This window comes from Anguilla rostrata, chromosome 13 (genome assembly GCF_018555375.3).
Source record: "Anguilla rostrata isolate EN2019 chromosome 13, ASM1855537v3, whole genome shotgun sequence".
Lineage (NCBI taxonomy): Eukaryota > Metazoa > Chordata > Actinopteri > Anguilliformes > Anguillidae > Anguilla > Anguilla rostrata.
In genome coordinates, this window is record NC_057945.1 from 22,634,062 (window position 1) to 22,653,901 (window position 19,840).

Genomic DNA, 19,840 nt, shown 5'->3' on the forward strand with positions numbered 1-19,840 from the left:
TGGTTAGGACTTCAGTGGGAGTCCTGATCCATGACCCCCCTGAGGAACGATCGGCTCCGTCTGACGGCTCTTCTCCAGGCAACACCATGCCGCTGTGATCAGAATGACCCAATGAAGCCCCTTTGTGTTCCCGAGCCAAAGCTGAGATATAGGGCTGGCCAGGAATTTTAAGGAGGATGAATAGGAAGGAACAACAGGACTAATTTATCAGGACAGTTGTACATTCAGCAGATGAGTAGGCTGTCTGGTATGTAATCAGATGGTTTAATCTGTCTAGTTCTCACTTTTATTTTCCGTTTCTTGACCATTGTTCCCCTTTTTGTGAGATGTGGTCTTACGAAGGTAGTGGGTACATCTGTTTTTTGGGATCCCTACCTCTTCAGTGCTGGCAGAACAGTTCTGGCCAGGGTACAGCGCTGTTTTTCTTTTTTTTTCACTTCTATTTGCTTTCCTGCTTTGATTTTTTCCCCTTTCTCTTGTAGGTGTGTGAAGCTTGAATGCAAAGTTTAAACAAAAGCTTGTAAAGGATGGAAAGGGAATGGTGAAGTGGCCAGACACCAGGGCTTCTGCTGGTGTGGGAAAGGGCAGAATTTGGAGGCAGACACAAGTTTGCTTAATGGAAGTAAACAGTGCATATTTCTGAGGATTTTTTCCCCCCTTCATGCCACATAAACCACCCCTCCCCAGCTGGGATGTCCCACTATGGAACCAGCTCACTGTTTATTTATATTTTCCTCTAACTTTCTTTTTGATTAGTTATTTTGTGGCAGTAGTGAATTTGCTAATAAGTAGCCTATAATGGCTCAGTCAATTTTTAAAAATGTATTTTATCATTTGTACTTATTTGTAATTATTTCTTTGTAACCATAATGTTTGGCCTCATTTAGTCATTGGGGTTATCATTCCTGCACATGGGGAACATATCAGAATGTACCATAAGGCCTACATTACACGACAACACCTATCTTAACAGTGTCATAAAGATTATTTAATAGTTTTGGATGCATAGATGTGTTGCAGAAATTTTCCGATCAAAATTGGAACTAAAATTCACCCGTACGAATTTCAGTGTGAATTATCCCTGGCTGTTGGGCGGTTGACAAAGGCAAATACAGTAAATGAAGCGGAAACTGCTCAGTGTGTGACAGGCCTCTCCTTTCCACCCAATTAGGACTGGTCTGCCACGGGATGTGGGCTATCTCGCCGTGGACACACTTTGAAAGGGGCTGGTGGAGGGGGGCAGGAAGCGGGATTCCCTTTTGGCTCTGCCCCCGGAGTCCGGAGGAAGCTCCCTCCCTCCCTCCCTCCCTCCGCCTGCTCCCCACTTCAGGCGTGCACTCATGATGCCGTGAGATCCAAACTCTCAACAGTTGTGCTGGCAGCTCAGAGGAAGTACTGTCAGAGGAGTCGTGAGGAGGAGGAGGAGGAGGAGGAGGAAGAGTAGGAAGAGTTAGATCATTCCCCCTCTTTTTCCATTCAGCCTAGAGTCTGTGGGGGCTGTTTAGCATAGAGTAAATCAGGGACTGTTGAGCATTTCAGATTACTGTAATATTGGTCATTGTAACATCCAGACTGCAGTTCTGCAAGTGTGGTCCTAAGACTGAACCCTGACTGGGTGTGTGCTCTTTCCTGTTTTTAGTGTGTGTTGCTCTTAATTTGGTGGGGTCCAATTAAAATTTTGTTGCATTGATTTTAGTTCTCTTCTGTTTAGTTATTCTCTCTTGGGGGTCATTGAGCTTTGCTTTTTTTACTCTGCTTTTTTAACTCTCTCTAAAATACTTCTCTCTCACACACACTCTCACCTTCTCTCTCCCTGACACTCTCTATTTCTCTCTCTCTCTCCTTCAGTCCCTTTCCTCAGCTGACCTTTTAGAACAATGGGGTTGCCATGGTGATAACCTCGTTCTTCACAAAGTTTTTTTGGAGTGCTGATGGGATCTGTGTGCCAAAGCCTTGGAAGGGGGAAGGGGGTGGGCAGGAGTGCTTGCCCACACAGGCAGTGTACATGCCCGCAGACACTGGCTCTGCCACACAGGCCATGCTAACAATAACAGCCTTCCCAGTCACTCACAATGTCTGGCAGTGTCCTTTCAGAGTCTTTACAAAAGAAAAGGAAAAAAGAATCTTAACGGGTGGTTAATTTAAAGTCTGATGTTTGAGTTGAGGGTGTTTATGCAGATTATAAATGTCAAAGGAAGGTCCCCAGCCAACGGCCGCATTCCACTGGCGCGTTACGGGTGTGTATGAATGTATTACCAACCTTCACTGGTCTCAGTTGCAGCTTTTCTTGTTTTAAGCGGCAGTAAATTCCCTAAACCTGCCTGCCTGTACTCTCCAGGCCTGAAAAAATGAAGGCACCAGTCACTACAGAATGGGAGGAGTGTGGTTTTGGTAGCGCTCTTGAATAGAGGTTGTGTAAGTCTAAATTACTCTGAATTGTATGTTTGAAAATACTTGTAAATCGTTCCAGCCTGCTGTTATGTCAAAACTATTTTGTGTTTTGGGGGCGTTTCACTCTGGCCTTTGAAAGATAACATACCTTCTACATGAAATGCAAAAACAAAAAAAGAAAACTGTTGCTTTAGTCTCCTGTGTTGTTTTCCTCCAGGGTTTTTTTCACCTTTCTTTGCAGTTGCGTAGATTGGTGAGGCTTCTGCCCAGTCTCCTTTTCATTTTTTGAAATCTTTTCAAGAGCTTTCCCGAACAACATATAAAGCTCTCCAAAAACATTGCACGCTGCTTGATTCTAATCTGGAAGTGCAATGCAGCATTCATTGCGGTCGGTGATGAATCTCAGAAGCTTCCGAACAGTACCCATGCAATGAAAGCAAAGCCACAAGATTTAGCGAAGCAGTATAGTGGGGGGGTGGGGGGTGGGTGGACTTATAGACATACTCTGACACTGCACTGAAAAAGCTTTTTAAAAAATTCAGCGTCCTGGAGCTCCAAGAGTATCCACAAGTGTGTTCTGTCCTCGTCTCAATCAGCAGCCAGGTTAAGCCTTTAGGAAATGAGGTGTTTGGATCCTTTCAGTCAGTCAGTGACGTACATTAAACACCTAATGGCTAAAACGCACAAATGCAGTGGCCCTCCTTGAGTTTGAGACCCAGCTAACAGGGATAAGGCGTTGGTGTCTTCACCTTTCACATAGCATCCAGAAAAGGGCTCCATAGAATCCGGGAAGTATAGCCAAACGATAACCACGAGCTACCATTAGCGTCGGCCTGTTTCTTATTACTGACGTATCCTGTGACTGATGGAGCTGGAGTCCTATCTATCCCCGTTTTATCACCCCTGCCCGGGGATCCCTGCTTTTAAGGGGCCTCCCGGGCGGGACCCTCGCAGGGCGTCCGGCCGACACCCATGGAAAGATGGAGTTAGCGCTGTCTGGCGGCCGCGCCCCTGCACCGCTCCGTTCAGCGCTGGCCAGGGAGTTCCCAGCTCTGACGCTCGCGCCTGAGGAAGCGCTGGGCCCCGCCGTCCCTGCGCTGTCTGGACGGAGTGATGTAAATCACATGCAGGGGATCAGCGCTCGCTCAGCACGGGCCCGCCTGCCAGCTCCCATTTGGACGGCTGCCGGGACCGTATCTCACACTCCCTCCCGCATGGAGTTTGCGCTGCCGAGCGTTTCCCCCTCTCCTCCAAGGAGTCACTCTGTCTCAAGCATTTTCCCTCAATGCGTTTGAGGTCAGCTCCATTTTTGAAGTCACTCAGTTGAGGAAAGTAATTGAAATTCAATGAATATATAAAATATCTCACAGATCATTATGGGCTTTTCTCAAGTCATAAATTTATATTCATTTCCTCAACTGACTACATTGAAATGGAATTGACCCCGAATAAAATATATTTCTGAATTGACTGAACTGAAATTAATATTTACCCATATACCCTAGGAGTGTGTGCATGCGTGAGTGCAACACGTATACTGCAGTTAATGCTATACTCAGAAATTAGTGTCCGTGACTCAGCCAGCGGCGATGGTTATTTTTAATCTGTGCAGTCAGGAACCCTTGTTTTTCCTCTCTGGTGATCTTTCACGTTTCCTCTCCTGTGGGTTCGGCGCGGCGTGCAGTAGGCTATGTATCTCCCAGTGTCGTGGGCCGGAGTTCAGCTATGCGGCTCATTGTTTTGCGCTGGCTTTCAGGATGTTTGCTGGAGATCGCTGATAGTGGCACACAAAGAGGGAGGGGTGCACGTTCGCACCCTTGCAGCCTGTGAACAGGATGAGGGGGCGGGGCGTGGCTGTGGGTGGAGCCCAGCTCTGAGCCCAGCCCAGCATCCTGCACTTGGAGTGGCTGACATACTGGCAGACAGAAGGACAAACGGATGCACACAGATGAGAGGAATGTTTAGAGTGGAATCTTGCACACACTGTTCTGTGCAGCTCCTAGGGATGCAGATGTGTTCTAGAATGCTCCTGGTGATTAATAGTTAATGGAACATTGCTCTGAAGGGGTAGCTTACGTTGCGTTACATTTCATCATATTGAAATGGCAACAAAAGTGATTCTTCTTGCAGAGATGTGCGTAGTTGGACTGGAGTGTGTCTGTCTGACTTTGCATGAAATTACAACCAGCCATGAAGAGATGCATGTGTTTTGTCTGCTCTTCATGAGCATGTTGGGATTTTTGAGCACCGGTCCAAAAATGTTTCTGCATGTTGTCAGTTCTTCCCTTCGGTTTTAAGGGAATTTAACATCTGAGTCTGGCTGTAGATGGTATGTGACATCACACAGTACTGTGCACCGTGGTTGCACAGCAACAGGCGCACAAAGAATAGTAAGACTACAAAAGGTCATGCTAACCACCTCTTCTCAGTCTACTAATGGATGCCTTTATTAAACATCGACGTGTTTACCCGCTGCTAGGTTCTTGCTGCGGAGTGACCCACTAAAAGGGCATATGTTGAGTCAATTTAGTCAATGAGCGGTGAAAGGCTGCTCCAACAGCAAAAGCAAAGAGCATAAAAAGAAAGAGCATTAAAGTTAAAGTACTTTCTTTAATAGAGTCTAACAACTCTTGAGGAGTATTGGTGGTGCAAGCCAATTGGAAAAAAACAAAAATGGTGCTACAGGCAATGCATTTTGTCCATAGACTGCTGAATCAGGCTGAATAAGCTCTGCATGTACACAAGTTGTTCTAGCCTGTCTCTTTTCTGCCATTTTCCTTTTTTGGTGTTCAGTCAAATTAAATGTTCTCTACAACTTGAATTGGAGAGCAGTACCTTGTTTTCAAACAGAATTATTCATGGTCAAAGATTAGGGGTCAGAGGTTTCGGTGTAAAGGATCAGCATCCTTTGTTCCTCTCCCTGTCCCACGCAGACAGCAAAGCCATCGTGGATGGGAACCTGAAGCTGATCCTGGGCATGGTGTGGACCCTGATCCTGCACTACTCCATCTCCATGCCCGTGTGGGAGGATGAGGACGACGACGAGGGCAAGAAGCAGACGCCCAAGCAGAGGCTGCTGGGATGGATCCAGAACAAGGTGCCGGACCTCCCCATCAACAACTTCAGCCAGGACTGGAGGAGCGGAAAGGCGCTGGGCGCTCTGGTGGACAGCTGCGCCCCAGGTGAGCCGGCCACCGCCGGGCCCCGGGGCACGCTGGCGGGAGGGGCGGGTCTGCAGAGCGGGCTGGTCACACAAAATTGCCGTCATCTTTGGCATAGATGGTTTAGGGGAACTTGACTTATAGCTCAGTGGTTAGATTCCCAGGTGTAGGCTACTGCAGTAAGTTACATTACCTGAGGTACGTTACATAATTGCTTTATGAAAACATCCAGCTTTACCAAAGGATTGTTTGTATATGGAAAATAAGCTGTATAAATGGATAACAGCTTTGGGTACATGCCTAAATGTGAACACATGAATATGTATTGTCTACACAAGTACAGTTTATAAATAAGGTGTGTGCGTTTGTGTGTGCGTGTGTGTGTCCATAGGCCTGTGTCCTGACTGGGAGACCTGGGACACGGTGAAGCCGGTGGAAAACGCCAGTGAGGCCATGCAGCTGGCTGATGATTGGCTGGGAATCCCTCAGGTGAGCCTGAAGCACTACAGCGTGCTCAAGAGAGTGACGTACAGTATCTGTAATGCTTGAGTCACTTTTAGTGGATGTCTTTTTGCACACCTCATTTTGACTATGATCTACAAACTAAGGTGCAGTTGACTGTATGCTTGCTGTGAAGGTAGGAACAGATGAATGAATCAAGAATAGCTGTTGTATTTGCCTTTCAGGTGGTTACTGTGCTTTTAAAAGTCCATTTGGAATGCAGATTAAACACAGATTAGTTTTTGCAAATAGAAAGTTGGGACCCGCCTTGCTGTGTGATTGAAATGTCCAAAGAGGCCACACCTCAGCCACCGGTCTTTTGCCTGGCAGCCTATGTGCTGGGTCTGCTCTCAGTGAATGGGGTGTGGTCACCGTGATATGAAGTGTGTGCTTGCGAGGTGCGACAGCCATAGACCAATAAAAACCTGCCGTAGAACACAAGAGTCTCCACAGTGATGGTGTTCTACCCTTTACCCCAAACTGTCCCTCTCGTTTTGTCTAGGTCATTGCCCCAGAGGAGATCATTGACCCCAGCGTGGACGAGCAGTCTGTGATGACGTACCTTTCACAGTTCCCCAAAGCCAAGCTGAAGCCCGGGGCACCCCTCAAACCAAAACTGAACCCTAAGAAAGCCAGAGCATACGGTCCAGGTATGATGATGATAATTTAAAAAAAACACTCATAAGAAAAACAATAATAATCATGATGATAAGTGACGACTAATACGGGCCGCAGGGTGGTGCAGTGGGTAGCGTGAATGTGTGAGAGAATGGTGTGTGTACCCTGTGATGGATTGGCAACCTGTCCAGGGTGTATTCCCGCCTCTCGCCCAATGCATGCTGTGATTGGCTCCAGCCCCCCACCCCCCCCGCACACCCCACCCCCCACGACCTTGACGAGTAATAAGCAGGTTGGCTGATGGATGGATGAATTGAACTGCAGTAGCATACTGGGTTAAATACAGACAGTAAACATCCCACACAACTTACAATTTATGCCTTGGGAGCAAGGTGTGTAGGCTATTAAACCTGTTGATCACATAAATGAATCACTTAAGTGCTGAAACTCACCAAAAACTAGCAAACCATGTGGCCCTCCAGGACTGGAGATCCGTAATTTCACATATTTGATAAATTACCTGGGAATGAGAAAACCAATTACAAATTTCAGCCATCTGATAGCAATTATGGTCAAAAAATATCTCCAGTTTTGGTGTCACACAGTAACGTGCAATAGAATGTTTTTAGTGTTTCCTCTAGTGACAGTTAGGTTTACCTCTCCACCTTCCTTTCCCTTGTGTTAAACACCGATTTAAAACATTGGGTACTATTTCCAAACAAGAGGAATACCGTGCCTAATGAGGCTAATCTACGGTTTCAAAAGTGTTTCTGTAGCCATGTAACTTTTGTTTATCCAGTGACCTTTTGTTTAGCTTCTCCCCATGAGAGGTTCCTGAAAGATGAGTGTAAGCAGACTCAATTGGTGTTTTAGAGCACTTTTTTCTTAAATTTTTTAAAGCATTGAGTAGTGATCCTTGACTAGGACATTTATCGAAATGGCATTCTGTGTATAAGCCATGTATGGGCATGGGTGTATGCATACTGTATTGTTGTGAATGCACATATATGCTCTGATCTATGTGTTTATGTGCCCACATGTGCCCGTGAGCACTTGCATATGTGTGCGGGTACAGTATTTACATATATAGAGGCTTTCTCTGAATTCACTGCTGTACAAATGCTTTGGCTCTCCTTTTGGTAGGAAATGCTTGACTGAGAGATCTGACTTAAATGGCCACCCAAAGTCCTGACAGTAGTCCAGGCTGCTGCAGAAGCTCATTATTTTGATAAGTGAATCAATCTCGAATGACACGTAAAGTAGGGAGGAAATTACAGCCCATGCAGACTCTTGCCAAAATAATCACTGTGTCCCACTGGCGTCCGATTGGTGCTTGATTAATGCTAATTTACCTCCAAACAAAGGTACTAGTTAGTCTGGAGAACCATCTTGCACGCTCCGTTGAAATATAGGAAGCAAATGGAAGTGACAAAAGCATTTACAGCCCTGACCAATATGGGATTTTAATTGAATTCTTAACAGTTAAGTAAGGTTAAATACTGCCAGTGAAGTGAGACAGTTTGACTCATTTCAAGATTTGTCAGTGGTGCAAGAAAATTTCACTTGTTTCATGCTAATATTTTCAATTTGAGAGAAAAAACACTTTACCTAAGTCTGTAAGACTGGTAGTGAGTTTAACACATTTATCAGTGCAAGATGGTTTTAAAAATGGAATTTCCTTTTTTTTTTTCCTCACCTTTTCGAAATTTGTGGCCAACGGACATAACAAGGATTCTTCCAATCCCTATGGGCACACAATTTAAGGGCCCTGGAACACAATATGAGGAAGTACCTGTTCCTCAGCAACAATGGAGTCCCCATCTGATCTGTATCATTTAATTAGAGATGTGGAAGACTGTGCAACACTGGGGGCACATTATTATCCATCGTTTAGAGGAGACTGATTTGATTTGTTTTCCGTCCTGAATTCACATGCTGTCAAGCATGTGTCTCAGTGCTTGCCCTCCCTATTTCCCCCTCAGCGGGAGGAAGTGACATATTATCTCATGTTTTCTCTTTCCAGTCTTCCGCGTGCCGTCCAGCGTGACTGATGCTTTCGTACTGTATTTTTCCCATAGAGGGAACACTGCTCTGCGTTTTGCTCATCCAGAGCATGGTGAATCGCCATCCCATCATGCCGTGCGAAACTGCACCATGGTGGCAGGGACGTGTCCTATGTTCATATGCAAACGTTTATTTTGTTTTTTGATACACCGTGCCCCCGTGGTCTGTCCTCAGGAATTGAGCCGGTGGGAAACCGGGTCCTCCGGCCAGCGATCTTCACCGTGGACACCTTCAGCGCCGGCCAGGGGCAGGTGACCGTGTACGTGGAGGACCCCGAGGGCACCAGGGAAGAGGTGGGTCGTGTGTCAGCCGCCATGTTTGGGGGCTCGTCCTTCAGGTTTTTCAGGTGTCTGTTCATGTTACTGGTGACACCATTTCAGATCAGATGGTGGATTCAGTCATTTCTGGGAATGAGTCGGAATTCAGTCACTGATATAGGAACGTGAGCATCGTCTCGGGCCACAGCAGTTGGAAAACCCCTGAGTTAAAAATGAACAGATGGCTGCCTCGGACTTGTTTAGACCCTCAGGTTAAATGTGTCATTGGCTTTCATGACTGAAATATGTGTTAAATGATGGTTCCTCTGTAGACTGGCAGGGCAAATGAAGTAAAATTCTTACGCTGTTATTTTTACCCTTTATAAAAGGGAGATGTCATGAATTGTAAGGCTAATTTTCTTAAATTGCCTGAAGCATGTGTTACAGTACGAACATATGGAAATATGTTTCAGGCTATTTATGGCTCTTTTATACCTTACAGGTGAAAGCTGTTCCTAATGAGGGCAAGAAAACCTACAGTGTGACCTATGTACCCAAAGTAATGGGCCCTCACAAGGTAGAGTTTCTCTATACTTTACAATATAGACATTACCTCATGGTCTAAAGTTCAATGCTCAAAGGTCAGATCTCTCTCAGCATGTCTGTGCCTCAAGTCTCACTACTTCAGATACATGCTTTAGGTGGGTTGTCTATTACTAACCTTCATTTAGCCAACTTCATTTATCTATTTTATGGAAGGCCTGGCCAAACTCACATAGCTTATGTTTTTTACCATAAAATAATTTGACATTTTTCTGACACAATTTAGAATTATGATGATGATGATGATAGTAGTAGTAGTAGTAGTTGTAATTTATTTTGGTCCTTATTAACAATTTTCCAAAAAGAATGCACGTGGAAATAAATAAATAACAATAATGCATTAAATTAAAAGGAAAACAAAAAATATTGACCGAAAAGGGTGTAGGCTGAAGCTTTAGCTTATTATACCTACCCTTTTTACATAACATATTCTAATAGGCAACCCTTTCACTACTAGGTTTAGGCGTGTACAAAAACAAAACAAAACCAAAACAAAAACAAAAGTTCCAAACGTTTCATACACAATGAATGATGATGAAGCTTGCTCTCTTGCGTGTGCTGTGTCCTGTTTACAGGTGACGGTGCTGTTTGCAGGACAGCAGATCCCTAAGAGTCCTTTTGAGGTGAATGTGGACAAAGCACAAGGAGACGCCACCAAGGTCACTGCCAAGGGGCCTGGGCTGGAGCCTTTGGGCAACGTTGCCAACAAACCTACCTACTTTGACATTTACACAGCAGGTCTGTGTACACGCATATGCATTATTGCATATTACAGTTTTTTTAAAAATGAACTGGTTGTGTACTGTCCTCATTCTAAGTAACATTCCATTTGCAGCAGCATTGCTCTAGGGTTGATTGTCGCTCAGTACCTTCCATCTCCTCACAGGCGCTGGTGTGGGTGACGTGACGGCGGTGATCAAGGACCCCCAAGGCAGCAACGACACTGTGGAGGTCATGATGGAGGACAAGGGGGACAGCATGTTCCGCTGCACCTACAAACCCGTCCAGGCTGGGCCTCACACCGTCACCATCACCTTTGGGGGCATCGGTATCCCAAAAAGCCCCTATGCTGTTACCATTGCCCCAGGTATGCTACCTGTCCCTTCTCCATGTACAAATACCCCATATATCAAGTGTCTGATATTGGTAAACCTCCTGTTTCTGGTCACTGGCTGCCATTTTGTATTTTTAAAGTCAGTGTTGGACATATGCAAGGTGTCCTCAAGGCTCGTACATTAAATCAACAGGGTTATATTCAAAGGGATTGAAACTGTAGTTCAGCCTTTCTGTAGCTCAACCTCTTGCTGTTTTGTTGCATATTAGGGGTCTTCTTGTAGTTTTTTTCCCCCTATGGTTATTTGTTACTGCTGACTAAACACAAGAATGGAACATAAGGACTTATTGTTTGTGTGCTTTTCTGGTCCTAGAACAATACATGCCGGTAATCAAACTGCTTCTTTTGTACTCCAGGCTACTTCACACTCCTTAGATATAAATTGCTTATGAAAGCAGCTGTTGTCAGCCAGCGTGGTCTTCCGCCGTGTTTGGCTGCACTTACGTGGGTAGTCTGAAGCCAGTTCCTTTGTTGCGGTTCTGTGATGTGTGAATGATCCTATTTCACATTATCACACATCATTCCCACACTGTGAGCCCTCTCCCAGAAGTTCAGAGTCTGCACTGTGAGTGCTGTGGAGCCAAACAAGATATTTAGGACAAGCGCCATCCATAGAAGCTTCAGTTTTTCCTTTTTTGTTTTTGAGTTTTATCAGTCCTGACTCAGACAGTGAGGAAAGGTAAAGGCGTAATCCCACACTGGCGACTGAAACGGTGGCTGTGAATTCCGGGAGTTGTTTGCAGACTAGCTATTTCAAACGGTTTTCCTCACTAGGTGAATTTCCAAATCTGTGGGATTTTGAAAGCTAGTGTTGACTGTGGGTGTCTATGGTTTCCATTGTGTGTTTAGTAGCCACTCCCCTCCTGGGTTTGGTCACATGGTCTCAGGCCTTTTTATCAGGTGTGAATGTTGCATGACAGGAGTCACTGGAGCCAAGGGTCTGGTTCCTGACAGCTGTGGACATGAAAGCCCTTTGAAACGCCCCATTCCCGCTCCCTGACACAAGTTTTCCATGGCAGGCAGCAGGAGGCCGATTCTGTTTACTGGTCTTTTTTAGTTTAAATATTGCTTCTATTTGATTTTCACACTAAAGCTCCATTTCTATGGTTAAAATTGATTGCTTGTTTTACTTTGTTTATGAGCAAGATGGAACAGAACAGCCATTATTTGGTTGGGAACAAGCTGGCTCAATTTTTTATTTTTATTTTATTTTATTTTTTTGTATTATCTTGGATTTAAACTCACCCAGCCTTTTAAAGGCTGTAACGCAAGGCTCTTCCAAGGGTCTTGTCTTTTTGGTGCCATTAATGCCATTTTAGTTCATGGATGATAAGCTTCAGTATGTCCAGAGTCATCACATTTTGGTTTTGGGTTTAAGTTGAGCTTTATTGTGTCTCTGTGTGTGTGTGTGTGTGTAGTAATCAGATGGTACTCCAAGGTGTGGCTTCTAATTGGTTTCTAGTTGGTGAAGGCAGTTTGGAGGTGCCATGTCCCCTCATGTCTGTTGTGCGGATGGTGGGATTTCCATCCTAAAAGGCAGAGACTGAAGCAGGTCTTTGGCAGCATTTACCAGGATGCTTGATGTACTGATGCAAAGCTCCTTGCCAGAAGGGTTCACATACACACGCCCACACACACGCGCACAGGTCTGGTCTTTTTTGGAGACCAGACCGGAATTGGAGGAACGTCAGATTAATAAATTCATTCATATATTTTGAGCTGTGCAGGAGAGAACAGAAGCCCCAGTTACTCAGCTGACACAATGTTGGATGAGATTTTCATGAGGAGGCATCGCCAAACTCGGCAAACACCATGTTTCTACACCTCTCTGCGCTAGCCTAGCAGAACTGGCACTGTTCACTGATATAGAGTTTCTTCAATTTATCAAAACATGTCTGCTCTGAAACGTGGTAACCTGAAATGAAGGGAGAAGTATTAATCATACCGTAGATGTGTTTTCGTCTTTTCATCAGGTCTGTACCGTATTCAAAATGGCTGTAACCTGTTTCCGTGTCGTCAGGGTGTGTGTCTGCTGCAGTGGCCACATATGTCTGATGAGGCTTTTAAGTTTGACCCCGAGTTTGAGGCTGTTTCCAGAATGAAGTAAAGCAGTCAGACTATTTTTGGACCATTGTACTTCCAGCTTCTTTTTCTAGGCAAATGATCACTTCTGAGGAATTGAGGCTTGGAATGTTCTATTTTCAGTCAATTCAGGAAATGAATTAAAATTCAGCTGATGAACTTAAGATGGCCAGAGGTTTCTGTGGTGGCGGTAGTCCCATTTCAGGACTTGCCAACTTCTGCTCTGCATTATGTAATTACTTCACCCATTCATGCACATGATATTTTATTTTATTTTATTATACATGTCATATAGTCATGAGTCAGTGCTGATATCTGCTTTTGTGTCCCTTTATAAAGCACTTTACTGTTGGTTAGTCTGAGTGAAACAGCACTTGTGTTTTGTAGCAATTGGTCAGTTGATCCAGGGTAATTATTGGAAATGAAACCTGCATGTGCATCAGCCCCCCAGGAATGAAACCGTCCGTCTCCCTGTGGGGATTTTCTTTGATTCATTAATTGTATGTCATTGAATTTCCTCTGAATTGACTGGATTTGAAAGGGATTGACCTCCAAGTCCCAGTGCTATCACAAGACTGGGCTGAAAATATTGAAATATAAATTACAGAGATACAAAGAAAGAAATGCCGTGGGTCCAGCAGTGGTGCCCTGAGGTTTGATCTTTTAGAGTCTTAATAAAAGCCCTCCATGCATGAGCTTGATTTTTGAGACTGTTGCAGCGGTGGCCATTGTGACTCCCCCGGTGCTTTGCTTCTGTCTCCCAGCCTCCAACCCCAACGGCTGCCGAGCCAGCGGCCGAGGACTGCAGCCCCGGGGCGTGAGGGTCCGGCAGGTGGCCGACTTCAAGGTGGACACCCGTAACGCTGGGAGCGGGGACCTGAAGGTGGCCATCAAGGGACCCAGTGAGTTATTGGCCTTTAGTGTCTGTGTTTAGAAGATCTTTTTTTGAGCAGTCGTGCCCTCTCCATTACAGTTCTTCTCCACCTTTCTCCCCCTCCACGGCTTTCTCCATTCAAAGTCCCTGACCAAGTACAGTGCCGTGGGCTGTGGATATTCCATCCTGTAATACTCTAGTTGAGAAGCAGAGAGGATGTAAGGAATGCAGGAGCTGTGGATCTGGTGAATCTATAGTGTTTGTGGCTAAACCCCCTGCAGCAGCCAGTTTAGTGTAGTGTGTTGGGGTATTTTATATTTGGCCACTGAATTTAGTCCCTACCTGGGAGTCTTCCTGCCATGGCTCTGCATCTGGAGCTCTGGGGAGGCCTCTTATGGTTATTTTATTTGGGGGGGGGTGCTCCTGTGCTGGGAGTTCTGAGAGGATGACGTAGGCTAGGACCTGAGTCAGCACGTTGGGGTGGAGGTGGGGGGGGGCGGAGGCTGTGGGTATGAACGGGTGATTAATGAGCTGTCCAGGCCTGTTAGGAGGACCCATATTTTGGCAGAGCTTAACACCGCTGCCCCATGTGCCTGCCGTCTGAACAGAGGGCCTGGAGGAGCCCGTCAAACAGAAGGACAGCCTGGACGGGGTTTACGCCTACGAATATTACCCCCACGCGCCGGGCAAGTACACAGTGGCCATCACCTGGGGCGGCCAGCATATTCCCAAGAGGTGAGCCCTCAGACGCCCTCACTGCGGAATGCTCCGGATGTTTTTGTTCCGTCTGTCTGATGAAGAATGTCGAATGAAGCCAAAGGCTAATTTCTGCATTGCATGTGAAATTAAGTTCCTATTCTGGTATATTCTATTCTTTCTGCCCTAAATCCTCTCCTCCCTTCCTTTCAGGGATTCTGCCGTTGTATAAATATTTAAAATGCCCGACTGAATCTTCATCTTGTTCGGGAGGACACATTTTCAGTTGTACACTGTAAATGTGTGGGTTTAATGTGCTGTTTGGTTTCCACTCTGGAGCTGTGTGTGTGTATTTGTGTGCATTTTTGTTTGTAACTGTAAGCGTAATGATTTCTGAGTATAGCCAGCTTTCGTGTTCTCGGCCACAAAGCGCAGTTTTTGTGTGTGGAAATAAGAGCTCCGGGCGTGCGCCCGGACGAACCAGTCTTTGTGCAGGAGGAGGTGGAGGCAGAGGAGGGCGGGGTGCATGTGTTTTGGCCATGCAGGTGAAGCCATGTGACCTGTGTGGTTGTGGTAGAGGAGCAGGAAGAGAGTTGGGAGTGACCTCATTGCTCTCTGTCCTGGGAAGGAACCTAACTGGCTGTACCACAGGGACTGGGAATGACCTCTTGGTTCACTATTCTGGGGGGGACACTGAATGGCTGTGCCACTGGGGCTGGGAATGACCTCATTGCTCTCTAGCCTGGGGAGGACGCTGATTGGCTGTGCCTCATGGGAGCTGAGCAGACGGGTATTAAGTCTGTTTGCCCTGTGTTGAATATTATGTCTGCATATATTTCCCATGACCACCTCTGCTCAGTCTGATGAATGTGAACCGTTTAAAGCAGACAGATTAATTAACCAAGCATAGGGTTTGGAATGATGGGGCTATTTTTAGTTTGGTTTTCTTTTTAGAGGGGGTGAGGGAGGTTAGATTTAGCATTAAGGAAATTTTAAAACAGTTGTGATATTGTGTTATTCCTCATGGTGGGGGACAGATTTAAAATCTCTGTGAAAACTTGTGAAGTTAACCATTGTAGATGTTTATCGGGCATGAAGGTATTTTCCACATCTACATCAGGGTGGGTAAAAGAAATGTTTACAACTGTTTGGATAGGATTAGTGCCACTAGGAGCTGAGTCTGCTGTGGCCTGCGCCGATTAGAGGGCCATTTAAACTCAGCAGTGGTGATTGTGGGGTGGGGGGTGGGGGGGCTCATATACTAAAGCAAAGGTCTCCAGTGACCTCGTGCATCACTGTCCTCACAGCCCCAGTGTCTGGAGCCCAGTAAAATGGCTCAGAGCTGCAGGCTGCACTAGCACAGTCCCAGACTGTTTGACAGGAGCCCCCCTCTAGACCCTTCCCCCCTCCCCCCGCACCATTTCTGCAGAGACTGTGTAAGTTTACTCTCCTCTGCAGGTTACCATCACCAGTATGTATATAACATTGAGGGATGGTGCTACATGCAGAGCCGCAGTTCCTCCGTGTGGTGGCTGTGCCTGACATTGTTTTCCCTGCCCCCTGCTCCCCCCCTCCCCAACCTCACCCCCCGGCCTGCAGTCCGTTTGAAGTCCAGGTTGGCGCAGAGGCGGGACCTCAGAAGATCCGAGCCTTTGGACCAGGCCTGGAAGGTGGCATGGTGGGGAAGTCTGCCGATTTTGTGGTGGAATCTGTGGGCACGGATGTCGGGGTGCTGGGTGAGTTTTGACCACTTCGAAATGATCAGCACCATATTGCTGGATTTTACTGCTAGGTTCAGTTTGATGGCAAGGAAACCATAAAAACCAGCACTTTGGGACATCTTGTGGCTTAGCATTTTAAGACAAGAAGGGTATAGATCCAGGGGTGCACAACATCAGCCCTGGAGGTTAAAGTATGTGCAAGTTGTTATTGTGTCTTGTTAATCAGCAACCAATTTTGGGCTTAGTAACCAGGTGTATGGCCTTTTTTTCTCACCCGTCATTGACTTAAATGATGCAAAAAACGGAGAGAACTGAATTTAGCAGGGTGTGGGGTGTGCTGTGAGGTGTGTCCTAATCCCCTCTGTTTTGCTGTCCTCCTGCAGGCTTTGCGATCGAGGGCCCCTCTCAGGCGAAGATCGAGTGTGAGGACCAGAACGACGGCTCGTGCAACGTGAAGTACTGGCCCACCGAGGCGGGCGAGTACGCCGTCCACGTCATGTGCGACGACGAGGACATCGAGGACAGCCCCTTCATGGCCCACATCACCCCTGACAACAGCGCCTGCAGCCCGAGCAAGGTCAGTGCCGTCCCTCCCTTCCTCCTTGCAAACTGTGGTGGAGTCTGTTGTAGAACACTGGGAACGGTGTGTGTTTACTGTAGAACACCAAGAACAGTTTATTTAACATTGAACACAATGTTTTTGCCATAGAACACGGAGAACAGCGTGTTTACTCTAGAACACAGGGGAAAAGTGTCTTTGTGGTAGAACACTGAGAACAGTGTGTTTCTAGTAGAACGTGGTGAAACTGTAGAGAGCAGTGCGTCAGACTTGAGTGTCCTTGTGTTTTATCCAGAGTATCTTGGGTCAATCCAGATGCTCATTGTATGCATGGATTAATGGCACAGAAAAATGACTGCCAATGAAGTTGGCAGGATTTAAAAAAAAATTAGGCAGGATTCATTTTAAAAGACTAGCGCAAAGTATGTTACATGTAAGCATGTAGTAGATGCTCTTCTCCACAATGCAAATGTAAAATAATGTAATGCAATTAATTTATCCAGCTGGCCATTAACTGTCAAGAAATTTGGTTAAGTGTTTGCCATAAGAACACAACAGCAGTGCCTCATCTGGGAATCATACCCGCAATCTCTGAGTCACAAGACCAATTGCCTAACCATTGCATACTTCCCTCATAATGTGTGTCAAACTGACAGTGGTAAATGGTGCGATCTCTGCTTTCCCAGGTGAAAGCTTACGGCCCTGGTCTGGAGAAGACGGGCTGCATTATTAACAAGCCTGCGGAGTTCACCGTGGATGCTACAGACGCTGGGAAGGCGCCCGTGAAGATCTTCGCTCAGGTGAGAGTCCTTTTGGTCCCCGAAGGCAGGCGCCGCGCGCATCTCGGCTGAGAAAGGGCAAGCAGAAATTGAGAGGGGGGGGAAAACACTTAGTGGGAACACAGTGAATGCAGAAATTGTATCTGATCTCAGATGTAAAAGAAACTAAATGGAACGACAAACAAATGCATGTCTGTCACACAGTATCCTTTAGGATTGCAGGGAATGGTTAGGTGTGGATGGTTTTTTTTATTATCTCTGCTGACAAAATGGCTGCCAGGTTTTGTTCCTCCTTAGCCAAGGATGTTGTTTGTTTTATTGCAACTCTTTTTTTCCCTACTTGGCTATGCATGTGTTGGTTAGTCGTACTGTAGCTCTCATGTTCTGTTGGGTCTGAGGCAAGGACAGCGTTATCCTCATGCAGCCTGTCTGTGTTGACTGAGCTGCCCTGAAGCTTTTGTCCCAGAATAGCCTTGGGAATATCGATTGCGTGTGCAGTGTTCACACAGTCTGTCCCTGTCCCACAGACTGCTGAGGGAGACACCGTAGATGTGAAGGTGAAGAACAAAGGGGACGGGACCTACGCCTGCTCCTACACCCCCACCACTCCGGTCAAACACACCGTGGCTGTGGCCTGGGGAGGCGTCAACGTGCCCAACAGCCCCTTTAGGGTAAGCCCAGCTCTGGGGTCCAAGGTCACTGCAGGAGGCGTCATCCCCAGGGCAAAGCCCCTCATTGTGATCACTACCTTTGCCATGGAGCGCCACACCATTTTCGCATAGTCGGCGGCAAAACACTGCGTCAGCAGTGGGAGGAGGTGTTATGTTTCAAGGCTATTGGGTTTGTGTAATTTTGACCTTGAGATATTTCTGGTAGCTTTTTAGGGTTTCATTTTTTATTTTTCTATTGCAGCAGTAATTTAAGACTGAATGAACAAACTGATTCTAAGTGTAAAATAAGACGTCAATATATCAGAAGTATAAAACTATCACTGTGACTGAGATGTAGTTAAAGAAGGGATTTGATTTGTTGTGCACAAATTTTTTAAATAATTTTTTGTACTGATGATGGTCTAATATATTTGTCATACCTTTAAAATTCAGTTTTGATATTATATGTTACTGAACATTAATATTTTTCTACAGTTTAGGAAGAATTTGTGATTTTTTTACTCAATATTTTATTATTTGTATTTATATAAGCTTTGATTGGAAGATGATTATGTACTTCAATATGCTGCTTTTGATCTCAGATATCATCATTTCAATTAAGAAATCATTTCAATTGATGAGCATGAAACAGATTTCTGATTAGTCCCGAGACTAAAATGGCAGCCAGGAGATTTTCTTGGATAGGGAATATGTTCTTTCAGGGAGCTGAAACAGGCATGTTTGGATTCAATGGTCCATAAAGTCAATTTCAATAAAAGAAACAAAGGAAAACATTCATCAAGAGAAACCTTTAGCCCCCACTTGGCTGAAATGAAGTGTTTGAATTTTCTGAAGGACTTTCATCTTGGCGAAGTTTTTCTTTCTTTTTTGGCCAGTGTTGGAGACAGAATTGCTGTTTACATCAGCCTGAAAAAACAGTCTTTTCTACGAGCCTAAAATCACAGAGAGAGAGAGAGGCCTTCATTTCACGAGAGTGACATCATCTGTGGTCTAGAGAGAGGAGGATTTGTGGACCCCCTCTCGGACCCTCAGAGCTCTCAGCGAGACATGGCCTCCGTGGGTGACGGCACAGCAGCGGGACGGAACCAGCCATGCGACTCAGAGACTTCCTTTGTTCCGCAGGCCTGTTTTTCAGAACAGCTCATGTCTGCTTGAATCAGAATCAGATGAGCAAAATTATTGTTCCTCAATAAATGTCCCTGGCAGATCTGTTATTTGGCACCTTGTTTTTTCATTATTTATATTTTTTGGAGGGGGGTGGAATGTTTTACTGTTTGGGGTCAGACAAGTACAATCACTGAATGTTTTCATGGGAAGTTCTAAAATGAGCGGTAATGTATAACATTCACGTTTACCAAACTGAAATGCACTGTGATCCAAGTGCTCAGAGTATACCGAGTCAATAGATGGTGAAATGGTCAAACATTTTAGAAGATGTTGGTTATTCTGAATGTGCGGTAAGTGTGGAACGTGACTGAGTGGATGTTTGGGAATGATACCTCTGTGTCGTCCACAAAGGGCCGCTTCAGAGTGGTCCTCCACATTCCATTCATCTTCCTGTTTACAGCGGGCTGCTCTCGTTCCAGGTGAACATTGGGAAGGGGAGTCATCCACACAAGGTGAAGGTGTTTGGCCCAGGCGTGGAGAGGACGGGGCTCAAAGCCAACGAGCCCACACACTTCACTGTGGACTGCACCGAAGCTGGGGAAGGTGACTACAACTCCCAGCTTTCCCACTGCTCCCTGACCC

General features: G+C 45.8%; 2 protein-coding genes across 3 annotated transcripts in view; one reads left to right on the plus strand and one right to left on the minus strand.

Moving 5' to 3' along the window:
• rps23 (ribosomal protein S23) overlaps window positions 1-19,840 on the minus strand; it is a 223,989-nt gene that overhangs the window by 166,077 nt on the left and 38,072 nt on the right. The gene's annotated exons all lie outside the window — the stretch shown is intronic.
• Window positions 1-19,840, plus strand: part of flnbl (filamin B, like) — a 75,820-nt gene that overhangs the window by 23,737 nt on the left and 32,243 nt on the right. For both annotated transcript variants that reach the window (XM_064304178.1, XM_064304177.1), the window contains exons 2-15: window positions 5,325-5,573; window positions 5,944-6,041; window positions 6,556-6,703; window positions 8,910-9,028; window positions 9,495-9,569; window positions 10,171-10,333; window positions 10,482-10,682; window positions 13,556-13,693; window positions 14,274-14,400; window positions 15,961-16,097; window positions 16,466-16,659; window positions 17,328-17,441; window positions 17,948-18,091; window positions 19,678-19,801. In XM_064304178.1, the coding sequence (XP_064160248.1) occupies window positions 5,325-5,573; window positions 5,944-6,041; window positions 6,556-6,703; window positions 8,910-9,028; window positions 9,495-9,569; window positions 10,171-10,333; window positions 10,482-10,682; window positions 13,556-13,693; window positions 14,274-14,400; window positions 15,961-16,097; window positions 16,466-16,659; window positions 17,328-17,441; window positions 17,948-18,091; window positions 19,678-19,801 (2,031 nt within the window). The remainder of the gene's footprint in view (window positions 1-5,324; window positions 5,574-5,943; window positions 6,042-6,555; window positions 6,704-8,909; window positions 9,029-9,494; window positions 9,570-10,170; window positions 10,334-10,481; window positions 10,683-13,555; window positions 13,694-14,273; window positions 14,401-15,960; window positions 16,098-16,465; window positions 16,660-17,327; window positions 17,442-17,947; window positions 18,092-19,677; window positions 19,802-19,840) is intronic.